Here is a 12,188-nt window from a genome sequence, read left to right on the forward strand (position 1 = left end):
CCTTCCCCTTCTCGTTTTTTTGGTTCCACCAGAGGATCTCTCTCTCTTTCGTTTTTCCCTCTCTCGACGCCGCCCACTCCACTCACCGCCGCCTCGTCGGCTTCTTCGCATCATTACATCGCCTGTTCCCCTTTTTTGCATTTTTTTAGGGAAAGGCTACCGCGCATTTTGGACCAAAAGAGGATCACCATGGCGAGCACCGAGGACAAACCGGCCACCAAGGAGAACACTTCCAGCTGGAAGACCTCCTTCTACAACCCGAGGACCGGGGAGGTGATGGGTCGCACGGCAAGCAGCTGGGGTAAGGATCCCCGTCCAACAGCAGGCAACGAGGCAGCCGTAGAAGCTGCGTGCCTCCTGATTATAAATCCGACTATATAGGTCCGTGCATGGACACATTAAAATGACTGCCACTTAGATATTGGATTGGCGGAGGAGCCGTCATAGGCCAGCATGAAGGTGTAAAGGAGAAGCCTTCAACAAGAGGATCACCAATGATGCTATCAATGGGTTCACCAGTCTCTTTCACAAATGGTCAACCATGGTGATGATCAATCATACCAGCAGAGATATGTTGGGGAGGGAATACACATTTATCATCTGCATTAATAGAATTATCATGAAATTGTATTCACAGTGCAGACACCAGATGTTAAGCTCCCCCATTGGCTAATCAGATCTGAGGAGCGTGCCGCATTCCTGAGCTGTATCCATAGCTGATCAGGTCATACATGTTATGTAATGATTCCCCAGCTATTTCCAGCGTGAGGGAGAAACACACCACCCTCCCTCCAGCAGCCTGCTCCTATAGGCTAGCGCTGGCTGTCAGGCTGCCTGGGCCCCTGTGCAGTGGGATGCTCCATTGCAGTTGCATGGCCGCCCACATTAGCATGCCTGTCAAGGTCAAATGGGATTCCCTCTCTCCTCTTTCTCTCCTTTTCAAGCACTAGGCAGGCGCATTGTGGGATACTGTTGGAGAGGAATGAGAGGAAGGGGGGATGTACAACAGGAAGCTGAGGGGTCCATCCCTTTTTTTCCTCTTTTTTTTGTGGTCAACTTAGAGGGCATCCGTGCTGTGCAAGCTGGATGGTGGTAAAGTGAACCATTTTGAGTCAAATGTTTCCATAACTGTGGCTCCTTTTCTTTGCCTTGCATTGAGCATTAAATGAGGCTTCAGATGCTTTCAGCACTGCAGCATAATCCCTCAATCTTGAGGGATTTTAGTGAAAAGGGCCTCAGATTGGTTTGCAGCAAGTAGTGTGTCCACCTTGATCCAAAATGGTTTCTTTCAAAGGGATCGTACACTTCAATGAGAATTTCTTCATCCCACAGATGAAGGACATCCGAGTTGTCCCACACGTAGAGCTTGTAGTACATTATACATGACACCTCTCTGTCCTTATGTCTCCTTTCTTTTTCTGCTCCTCTACTTCGCTCCAGGCCTCATCCTGTTGTTCTACCTGGTGTTCTACTCTTTCTTGGCTGGCATGTTCACCCTGACCATGTGGGTGCTGCTGATCAGTCTGGATGACTACGTGCCCAAGTACCAGGACCGCGTTCCCGATCCAGGTTTGTGTCTCTTAGCAATCAGCATAAAGAGGCTTTCAGCTGCTGTAACTGGCAGCGTTTTCTTTTGGGGCATCCATTATTCATACTGGCACCAATGAGATGCTGTCAAAATAATGTGCTTCATTGCAGCTACGTTTTGTATTGATCTATTTGGACGTCTGTTCCTGTGTGACATTAGCACCGGAGCTTGTTTGGATCAGATAACTCTTTCTGTCCGGCTGTAGCTCGAGACAAACCCCGATGAAGGCTTTGCATTTGTTGCTCCTGCTGGAGATAATTTACTACTTCACTCTCAGTTTATTTACTTTACGTCTTTGTTGCAGGGTTGGTGATTCGTCCCAATGCTCTGGATATGTCATTCAACAAATCTGACCCCCAGAAGTATGGACATTATGTCAAGCACCTGGAGTCTTTCCTGGAAAGTAAGTGCACTTCCTGGATGTCATAAAACAAATTTCACTCCATTTCTCTAGGATCTTTTTCCAACCATTCATTCTAATAACTTGAATATATCTTGGTTTGTCTCTCTCTCGCAGGATATAATGATTCACAGCAGGACAATAATGTGGATTGCCCCCGAGGAGAGCATTTTATGCAGGACGGCACCGATGACATGAATAAGAAAGCTTGCATCTTCAAGAGGGGCTTCCTGAGTCTCTGCTCTGGTCTCTCTGACACCAATTTTGGATATTCTGAGGGAAAACCCTGTGTCCTGCTGAAAATGAACAGGGTAACTCCCACTTTCAGTGAAATTCTCTTTCAAAATTTCGGTTACAAATTTAATTCTTTTTATTGTCATCTGTCTTTTAACCTTTCATTCCTTCCCACAGCTTCTAATCTGCAGTTGTTTACTTGCTGGCTGACAGTTCCCAAACCAAATGATTCATTTGATTTCTAATTTTGGTGACACACATGCTGCAGCCTTTCGACGCGCTCTCAACCTCTCTCGTTTCCCTCACCTCGTAGATAATTGGCCTGAAGCCTCGCGGGGATCCCTACATCAACTGCACAGTCAAAGTAAACACTTTTTTCACACTATATTCTACATGTTGTATTTGCTTTTATGTCTTTTCTTTTCATTTCGTTCATTTGAAGAAAAAAAATCCCTGACAGTGTCAATATTTTCTTTCTGTTGGATCTTTCATTTTGTCCTTCTTTTTGTTTTTTTTGTGTCCGATTTCTTTCTGCACGCTGTCACTGACGGCTCTAGGGTAAGATAATATGTAAATTGTCAGGATAAGGCCAGTAGAGATGTTAACACATTTTTATTATGTAACCAGTCATTATGCAGGTGCCTCTAAACCCATCCTAGAGCCATTTTCAAGCCATTTTAATCTTTTAGGTGCAATTTTCAGCGAAATAAAAGAACACTACATGTTTTCTACTTCATTTCAATCTCCTCACTAACAAACAGAGGGCCATTGCTTTTCCTTTTTTTCCAAGTCTGGTCTCTTGATCTTGGAAAAATGTCTCATTGGCTAATCATTTACCACATTGAGCTGCATTTCATTGAATGTAAACTTTGCATTGAGTAACATACGTTCTCCTGTGCAGAAAGAGGGCCCCGTTCAAATGCAGTACTTCCCCAGTGAGGGGCGCATTGATAAGATGTATTTCCCCTACTACGGCAAGAAAGCCCATGTAAGTGTTTCCCCCCCGGTCCGATCAAGTCCGCTAATAAACTCACCTCGACGTGTTATTGACAGACGGCTGTCTCTTTCCCGATGCAGGAGAGCTACGTTCAGCCCCTTGTGGCTGTGAAGCTGCTGCTCACCAAGGACGACTACAACAAGGAGCTGCCGGTGGAGTGCGTGGTAGAAGGCACCAACATCCGCAACAACGACTTAAGGGATAAGTTCCTGGGTCGCGTTACCTTCAGGATCAAGGTGGTCGAGTAGAAGAGAAGACAGCTGTCAAGAAGAAACCAGATGCAGAAGCTGCCACGTTTGCTTAGGGTTTATGTTTAACATGTTAAGAAAGAAGGAAGTGTTAAATATGTCACAAAGACAACATTTTGGGAGGAGGGCAAACTGTTAGATGTAGATAGGAGAGTCGGTTAGATATTGAATGCGGCTTTGCTAACATCTCTGACCCTTCTTTCCTTCACCATCTCCTCAAAGATCAGAGACGCAGGTTCTGCTCCTGATCCCATTCATCCATTCTTTCATTCACCAGTTGCACTGTTCATACTTCACTCAGTTTATTATTATCATTGTTATTATTTTTACTATTGATGTGATGAGAATACGTTTAGCCACTGCAACCAAGCTGTTGTGTAATTGCTGATACAACTTATTTTTTATGTTTTGTAGATCTTTCTGCTGTCAGGAAGAGAGTGTTGTTTTCATCTCTCCGAACTGTGTGAACGGCTGCATTATTGCTGGTGTTGAGAGGATTTTTATCTTGTTGTATAGTATAATTGAGAAAGTAGACCATTTCCAAACACATCTCCAGAGTATAGGAACGTACCTTGATAATCAAGTATAGCCACTGTATCCCTGTATATGAAATGCCAATTACAAAGTCCCTTTCTACATATAAATACATTGTGATCCTTATCATATTTAGGGAATTATAGATAGATCATGGTGTTGTGGTCTGCGTAGCCACAACCCAGTCTTGTGCTGTCTGTCTGCATGTCTGTCTGTCTGTCTTCCCGTCTTCCTGTTTACTCACCTCTTCACTGCAATAGCCAACATGTGGGTGAGCCCTCCTGGACTTGATACAGTGTCCAGCTCCACCTCACGCGGTGCTGCGTAGTGATGGGGACTGAGGCGACACACACACACACACACACACAAGAAGGTACAGTTTAAAAAAAAGAAGCCTTTAAGGCAAAGAGGCGCTGGGAAAGCGTTGCATAAATTAAAAGTTCACTGTAACTATGTACTGTATATCTTTATGTGATCTGTGTATCTATCTGGGTCACAGGGATTGTTTGTTAGTTTTCTCTCTTCGGCCCGTTGATCTGATTGTCTGCCAATCTATTACTCTTCAATGTATATATACACTATCTACCATATTTACTTCACACCGTATTTTTGTCATAAAACACAATGTCTGTGCATTGTAAAAAAAATAATTTAAGCAAAGATTTACAGGATATTATTATTATTCAAAGCTATGTTTACACAGTCTTAAAAGGAACCCGATTTTGAAAGATCAACTTGTAAAATCTCTTCAGGGTGCCTTTTATTGTGGAATAAAAGTGATTTTGAAGAAAAAACAATGAACTGTGTATTTTTTGTTGTTGCTTTTGTCAAAAATATTCAGCTCCTTCACTTGAGTAAAAAATACAGAAAGTTAAAAAGTCAGTTATATAAATATTATACATTATATATTATATATTATATATATTGCCTACACATGGCGATGCTATCAGTGCAGACAGAGCGCTCCGACAAGAAGGGGAAGCAGAGGATGGGCGCCGGCTTCTGCTGCGACATGGTCGGCTGCAGGAAGCAGTGCCAAGAGGTGGCCATGCGCGAGCCAGTGGAGCGCGCTCACATGTTCCAACACGCACTGTGGGCGTGCGCGTCTGGCCCAGTAGGGTCCCTGGTCTGTGTGACAAAACCGCAGCCTAACACTCAATAACCTGAATTAAAAACAGACCACTGCCAAAACTAAAAATATGCCTCTGCCAGACATTGCTTTTTAGGTCCAGCAGCATCACAGCATGAAGCAGTGTTCCTAGCGTAACGTTACCTTGTGTAATTATAGTATTATCATGTACACAGATCTGTGAATACACAAACTGATCTGTTGCTTTGTCTCTTCTCCTTTCACTCGGCGCCCTCCCTGCCTGGACAACATGTTTTTACTTCATATCTATTTAATGTAAGATCAAATGCCTTATTTAAACTTATTCAAGCCTGTGCTTGTATTAAATACACATGTAAATGGGTAATTAATTTACTCTAGGAATGTTTTAATGCAAAATAAAGAACGATGCAACATGTTGATAATATACTCACATTGCACATGTGTGTCAGAAGGCGTATTTCTTGAGCTTTAGTTTCATCCACAGCCACACGCCCAACCATTGGACCTGACAACCGAGTGGCAGCTATGTGTGGAGGGAGAGCTTCATTTACTGCTCATTACTCCAATATCTTGATAGCAGCAAATAGTTTGTCACTGCTCTTTTAATGCTCTGAATATCGTAGAGGGAACCTTCTAGAAAACCCTACAGATGTCAGATAAATCCCTCTTGCTCATAATTAAAAAAGTGACATTTTCTTCTTAGAAATGTCGTCAAAAAATCTCGCAAGAGAGTAATCCGTTGGAAATAATATAATAAACACAATTATTTTTAAATATTGATGTAAAATGAAATCTTGATTTAAACTGTCAATGTGCTCGATAGCTTTATTGAGAGAGGACAGATTGATTTAGGTTGTGTCTTGGTCATCTTTGGCCCTCCTCGTGGACACATAGCCACAGGAGGGAGCGAGAGAGCACAGCAGGATGTGAGTGAACAGCAGCAGAGAAACGGAGGAGGTTGGTTAGGCCTTTAACATTTCCCCTTTCTGCATCTTGAGCTTTTTCTGAAGACACAAATGAGTGGCGACAAATCCACATTATGCAACCTGCCACTGGTTTCCACTGTATCACGTGACAGTCAGGGAAATGTGGATGTATTCCTTTTCCTTTTTCCCTGGGCCAGGAAAGTGAGCCTTTGGCTCCAAGTGTACTCACTTGTTTACTGAAACATGTCTCATCACTATGTGTATAGTTGTACCTGTAACTGTTCCTACGGCGACTGCATTGGCTGTAGATGTCAGAACATATCAGGCCAGTACCACACCTGTCTGCTGTGATTACGCAGCACCTCCATCCATCCAGCTCCCATAGCACCTTGAGGTGCAGCCGCTGTGTCCTTCACTGTCCCCAAGTCCTGCCACATGAGGTCATCTCTCAGGGTTAAACTGCAGCCCCGATCCACCTGAGTGGCTTTTAAAAACATAATTGTGTTCAAACCCTGTAAATAAATATTTAAAAAGAAAATACCAAAGAGATATCTGCTTCTGTCTATTTCTTGGATTAATGCCGAGAGAAGACATTTATATTTATAGAAAATAAACAACTTAAATTCTGAGCTGGAAAGATCTCTTATATATGTATTTGGAGTTGTTTTCCACGATTTCTAATCTAATAAAACAATTTAAAAAAGGTTGGCTCACTTTTCAGCACCAACAAAAAAATGGCAGATTTTTAGAATTGTATTTAAAATGTATTGGTATCGCATTCCTTCCTTAAAAAAACGCATGAAATGTCAAAATGTGGTGCAATAATGTTTCTCAGCTCCTCGCTATGGCTCTGTTTTCTGCTCAGACCCGTCATGCGGCAGTAACATTGCGATGCTTCTGGGATTTGAAGCTGATTTAAGCAAAGAAGGCGCAAGGAGAACACTGGTTATCGCCTTATCAGCTAAGAGTTGAACTTGCCAATTTGCGGTGACCTGCCGCACAGCCTGGCTGCAGTCAGCATCCTGAATGGGATTAAAGCAGTTGATATTTTTAGGTTTTACTCCAGAGCCTCAGCAAGACTTTCTCTGTGGTTATAGATAGCACAGAGAGCATGCGGAACATGGCACAGTTGTGGGCATTCTCTGACACAGTAGGTGTGCTTGCACCTCAAGTATACGACACGTTGAGACAAACATATTCATAATAAGTGAGAAGAGACATTGTAAAAGTCTTCTTTTTTTAATTCAATTATTTGACATTGTTTTACATCTGACAATTTTCTAGAATCAATTCATCTCATGTTATATTTACAAGTACATGGATCATATATATCTAGTTTGAGTGATTCACACTAACCTCAAAGCGCCCTGAAGTATCACAGTGTGTCTGTTAGGTTTTAGAGCATGTGTTTTCAATTTGTATTAAAGAATGTAAGCCCTATGAATTATTGTTTACTCCTCGGGGTTGTAATTATTAGAAGAAGATTAATAATTACAATCATATTATTGCTGTGTTGTTTATTCTGTACCGGTCACCCTGAGAGCAAAAGGTTCCAGGGTCACATCTGGTGAATAAGCAGACACAGGAACAAGGTTTTGTTTCAATTCTCCCCACATAACTCACCCACACCCACACCACACAGGACTCAAGGTCATGAAGCTCATACTGATAAGAGACCTCATCCTGTTTTGTGTAACCACTTGTTTCAATAAAAGCACTGTCAGGGGGAGAATGGAGCCAGAGTGTTTTGGAGACGTGCGAAGGCACAGCTCAGGCATTCTCCTTGTGACAAGTAAAACTACGAGCTCGAGTCTGTCATCTGTGGTCATTGGAGTTGGTCTGGTAATTCAACTAGCGGGGCTTTATCTTTAAGGTGAAAACCCCACAGTGTCAGGGCCGTGGACAGAACCACTTGCACATTCCTGGTACAGGAAGTTATTGTCCGACTTTTATTATGTTCCCTCCTTCATACGCAGCAACTGTTTCTGCACTCATCTTTCTCTCGGCATCCCGGGGCTCACCAGCCTCACTAAGTGGAGCCTCATAGCACCAACAGGAAAAGGACTCAGGAGAGGTGTTCCCTATCATGTTCTTTCAAATAAACCCTATAAGATGCCTTAGATATTTGCCTTTCTCTCTGTGCATCGATAGATAGATGCTCTTTATATACAATACATACAATTTATTTTTTCTAGTTTTATATAAAAACTAAAATGTTGGTGAGGTGAAGTAACCACTTGGATGTAAATGCAGTGATCATCCTTATTTCAAAGGTTTAGGGACACAAAATATAATATTAAACTCTAAAACTATCTATGACACCGTAAAGCTTAAAAAGCATGTTTCACAACAGTGTCACTGTATGATGGCATCAACAACGATATAGGAGGGTGTGGGGGTGCTATGAAATGCTGTAAATGTTACCACTAGAAGATACTAAAGTATTATTCCAAATTGTTTAAAGCTTATTATTCAATGCAAAAGCATTACGGCGGGTAATTCTACTGCAAACACTGTTCAAAAATGTATTTCTTTACAGTTTGGATTTAGACAGCTTCCTCTAATCATCGTATTTATGGCACAACGGCCTTTAACTTGTTAATATAACACTAATGTCCTTCATGAAACGGTTGTAAAAATTATTCCTAGCAATCAACATGGTTGCAAGTCTACATCATTAGATATTAGCAAGAAAAGCTGAACCAGAGAGATGATGTTCAAAATGCATCATCTCATCCTCCATATTTTACCGTGCCTCGAAAGCAGTTCATCTCCTTGAGCATCCTTAAAGAGAAGAAGGGAACATCTTTCTCAATGAAGAAGCTTGTGCTCCATCTTTTACATATTGGTGTGCATCTGACTGAGAGAACCAACAATGAGTGTTATTACTGGGGACTGGTATCACACATGTGACATCTCACAGCATTATACACGTGCCAGACTTCTTATCGCCATCAGGATCTCCTCCGCCCTCCTTCCTGTTGGGATCGTTGAGCTCGTCAAACAGTCCAGTCTCAATCATCTCCTGCTGCCACTGAATGGGCACAGCGCCTGTGCTAAACTCCGTGAAGAAATTATTGTCATTGGCATCAAACTGAATGCCCTTGATCTCTGAGAACTCTGCGATGTCGTCGGTGTCCTTGGCGTAGATGACGTTGGGCTTGGGGACCCATGGAGGGTCCACCAGCCCGGCCTCCAGACGGGGAAAGTTGATCTTCTTGAACCACTCGTGTTTCCTGGGATCCTCCATATTATTCCTAAAGAGGAGGCAACAATTTACTTTCAAAACTACAATGTCAGACTTAGTGAGAGTGCCTGCCTGGGTTCACACAACATTCTGGTTACACCTTTATAGTCGTTTTTATGTTCTTTCAGATTGTAGCTTATATGTGGTGTAAAGGTTTGTGTTGAAAAGTGCATAAATAATTAAATACAATTTACAAATGCAATATGATGAATTGGCACATGGCTTTAGCCTGGCGATGAACCTCAGATAATATTAGCTAATCTTTTCTCAAATGGTCTCAAGCTGTCAGTGCCCCTCACAAGATCAAGGGCTTTGCTTTGCGTCCAGACCTTTCAACTTAAAGGCCAGGAAGAAAGACCAAGCGATCAGGGTGGAAGTGGCTAAATACTGTTGTAAATTTAAAAAATCGCAGCAATCAATGAAATTAGATCACAATTTCCTTTGGTTAGATTTCTCGGAAAAGTACAACATTTAAGTTAAAAAAGTGTCCTGTTACATTGAAGAAGGACAGAATAGATTGATTGAATTCAAATTACATCCTATTTAGTAATATTTCACCAAACAAGATTCAAAATTGTATCAAGAAAGAGGCGTCTTGACAGTCAAAGAGACTGCCATTATTATCAAATGTAAATCATGTTTTAAATAGATCAGTGTCAGTAAAGTACTCGAGCCTTCTGAGTGGATGAAAATAGGTCAACGGTTTCATCTTTTACCAGGTCAGGAGACCAAAGAGTGGTAAGACAAGAGCTGCCACGTGACTCCCTGCTGAGCCATGTAACTGTCATTCAGGGCCATCACAAATTAGTGAAAATCTTCAAGAAATGTGTACGGCACCAGCCTTAAACAAACTGTTGTAAAATGCAATATGGGATTAAGTGATACTTTGGTAGCAAGGGAATCAAGATAGTTGTTGATAAATTGAGCAGAGGTACATGTGCATACATAAGAGAAATGTCTATGTCTCCTCTTCTCTGTTCTGCTTTAGATGTTTGCTCTTTGAGCAGCCTGTACCTTTAACCTTGTGAGGATTAACCCGGCCTGAAGAGGGGGTTAAAATGAGCAGAGCATACTCATCCCATTTCCCACATAGTTCACTAGGGGGTCTTTATGCGGTCTGGCTCCATCCTATTACGGCCTCTCTCAAGCTTTGCTCAAGAAGAAGCAAGGGACTGTTATCCTGTTATGCACTGCAATACTTTTTCATACGGATATGAAAAGAAAACTGAAGCCAATAAATATATAGATGGTTATGATGCATACATATTGCTTGAGAGTGGAGCTGATATGCCCACGTCAACTCTCACAACTGAGCCATTCAAAGGGCTGGCCTCAGCCTACGGGCTTAAGTAGAATTTGAGTTTTGGGGTGGCCTCTGGAGATTTAGAGGGGGAAGCAGTTACTTGGCAGATGGAAAAGTCTCCTCAATATGACTGCTTCTCAGAGAAAGGGAGACTGACTGACTAGAGTACAGCAGGGCAGGTGTGAGGATGGTTGACCTGGTGAATTCAGAGTGAAACATCTGGAGGGGTGGGATTTGAATGATTGCCATTGTGTGAACTGCTCTCCCGAGCTGGTTATATAGAAGATATGGAAGTACTTTGCAGAACTCCTAAACTTTACAGATATGCACTCTGAACACACTGAGGAGCTGAAAGATCATTCTCCAGCAGAGACTGCGTACAATCAGAAGTAGTGGTGAAATGTCCCTTTAAGTAGATATAGTGCAGGCCAGTAGCACAGGTGACTGCTACTCACACCCGGTTAATCCCTGCTCAAACGGTCTCAAGACACTGATGATGTCAATATGAGCTGAGCACAGGAGGGGGCACTCGCACTGGCAGCATGAGCCCACTAGGGGTTGTGTTTTGGTGTGCACTGCACTCCTAATCCTATCAAACTCTCTCAGAATTCAGATCACGATGTATAGGTTACTGACGAGATTACCTTTTCAAATAGATAGCATACCTGCAAACATAAATGAGTTATTTTTACTCTTATTATGTTATTATATTTTCCCATCTTAAAGACACCTTTTTATACCAGTTCTGATAATTGTGTCAATCTCAACTTTATATTGTGTTAATTTAAAAACGTTTTTTCTAAGGTCATATTATACAATAACAAACACACAATCCTGAATAGTTGCAAAGAAATAAGGAACTGACTGGTAAATGAAAAGCAGTTTCCAAATATCTTTGAATTAAGACCATGTTATTTGATAAGTATGCTAGATACCAATGATCCGATATTTAGTCAACCTATTTGAGTTAATTATCATTTATAACATAAATACATTACAATGTCTGTGTCACCTCAAGTAAAGTTGAGTCTCATTGTAACGGGACATAACTGAAATTTCATTCATGACAATCTGCAGCCAGCAGAATTGCATTTTGTATTTAAATGAAATATTACACTCTACAATATTGTATATAACTACTTGTATTTACAATGAATAATTAGTATGTACATGTTGCATATTCCTGTTGTTTTTATTCATGTATTCCAAGTCAGAAAAGTCATGGCACAATAGATATATGAATGAAAATGTCCCCAAATGAAATATTAAGGGTTGACAACTCAATAACCATATCAGACATTCTGATTTATTTTTTACATTCGACAAATAAAAGGTAATATTCTGCAAATCACCAATACAGAACTCTTTTTAGGATGAGAAATTACTATAAATTGGCATATCAATCCAGATATAAAAAGCAAGCCTAAAACACGGCTTCCGCAATATTTGACAAAGGAATGAACTCATTGTCTCCTCGACTACGCCTCAGAGCACTGTTCTACAGGCGGGTCCACCACGCAGGTCTTTATGTCCTCAGATAGTTGGCCAGGCCTCTGCTTCAGGGTTGGGGTCAGGGTCTATATCACAGCGATACATCACA

At 41.6% G+C, this 12,188-nt stretch overlaps 1 protein-coding gene across 1 annotated transcript; it reads left to right on the plus strand.

Annotated features, from left to right (window-relative positions):
• atp1b3a (ATPase Na+/K+ transporting subunit beta 3a) lies at positions 1-4,798 on the plus strand. Its single transcript, XM_056420933.1, has 7 exons — positions 1-301; positions 1,441-1,569; positions 1,893-1,991; positions 2,106-2,299; positions 2,536-2,586; positions 3,124-3,210; positions 3,300-4,798. The coding sequence occupies exons 1-7, from the start codon at positions 190-192 to the stop codon at positions 3,465-3,467; spliced, it is 840 nt and encodes a 279-aa protein (XP_056276908.1). The 5' UTR covers positions 1-189; the 3' UTR covers positions 3,468-4,798.
• The last annotated feature ends 7,390 nt before the right edge of the window (positions 4,799-12,188 follow it).

The sequence above is a fragment of the Pseudoliparis swirei genome, chromosome 8 (assembly GCF_029220125.1).
Source record: "Pseudoliparis swirei isolate HS2019 ecotype Mariana Trench chromosome 8, NWPU_hadal_v1, whole genome shotgun sequence".
NCBI classification, from domain to species: domain Eukaryota; kingdom Metazoa; phylum Chordata; class Actinopteri; order Perciformes; family Liparidae; genus Pseudoliparis; species Pseudoliparis swirei.

Excerpts from the sequence above, each read along its gene's own strand:
- atp1b3a (XM_056420933.1), top strand. The coding sequence starts at position 190 with ATGGCGAGCACCGAGGACAAACCGGCCACCAAGGAGAACACTTCCAGC. Across the intron at positions 302-1,440 it reads TCGCACGGCAAGCAGCTGGG|GCCTCATCCTGTTGTTCTAC; the intron begins GTAAGGATCCCC and ends ACTTCGCTCCAG. Across the intron at positions 3,211-3,299 it reads ACTACGGCAAGAAAGCCCAT|GAGAGCTACGTTCAGCCCCT; the intron begins GTAAGTGTTTCC and ends TTCCCGATGCAG.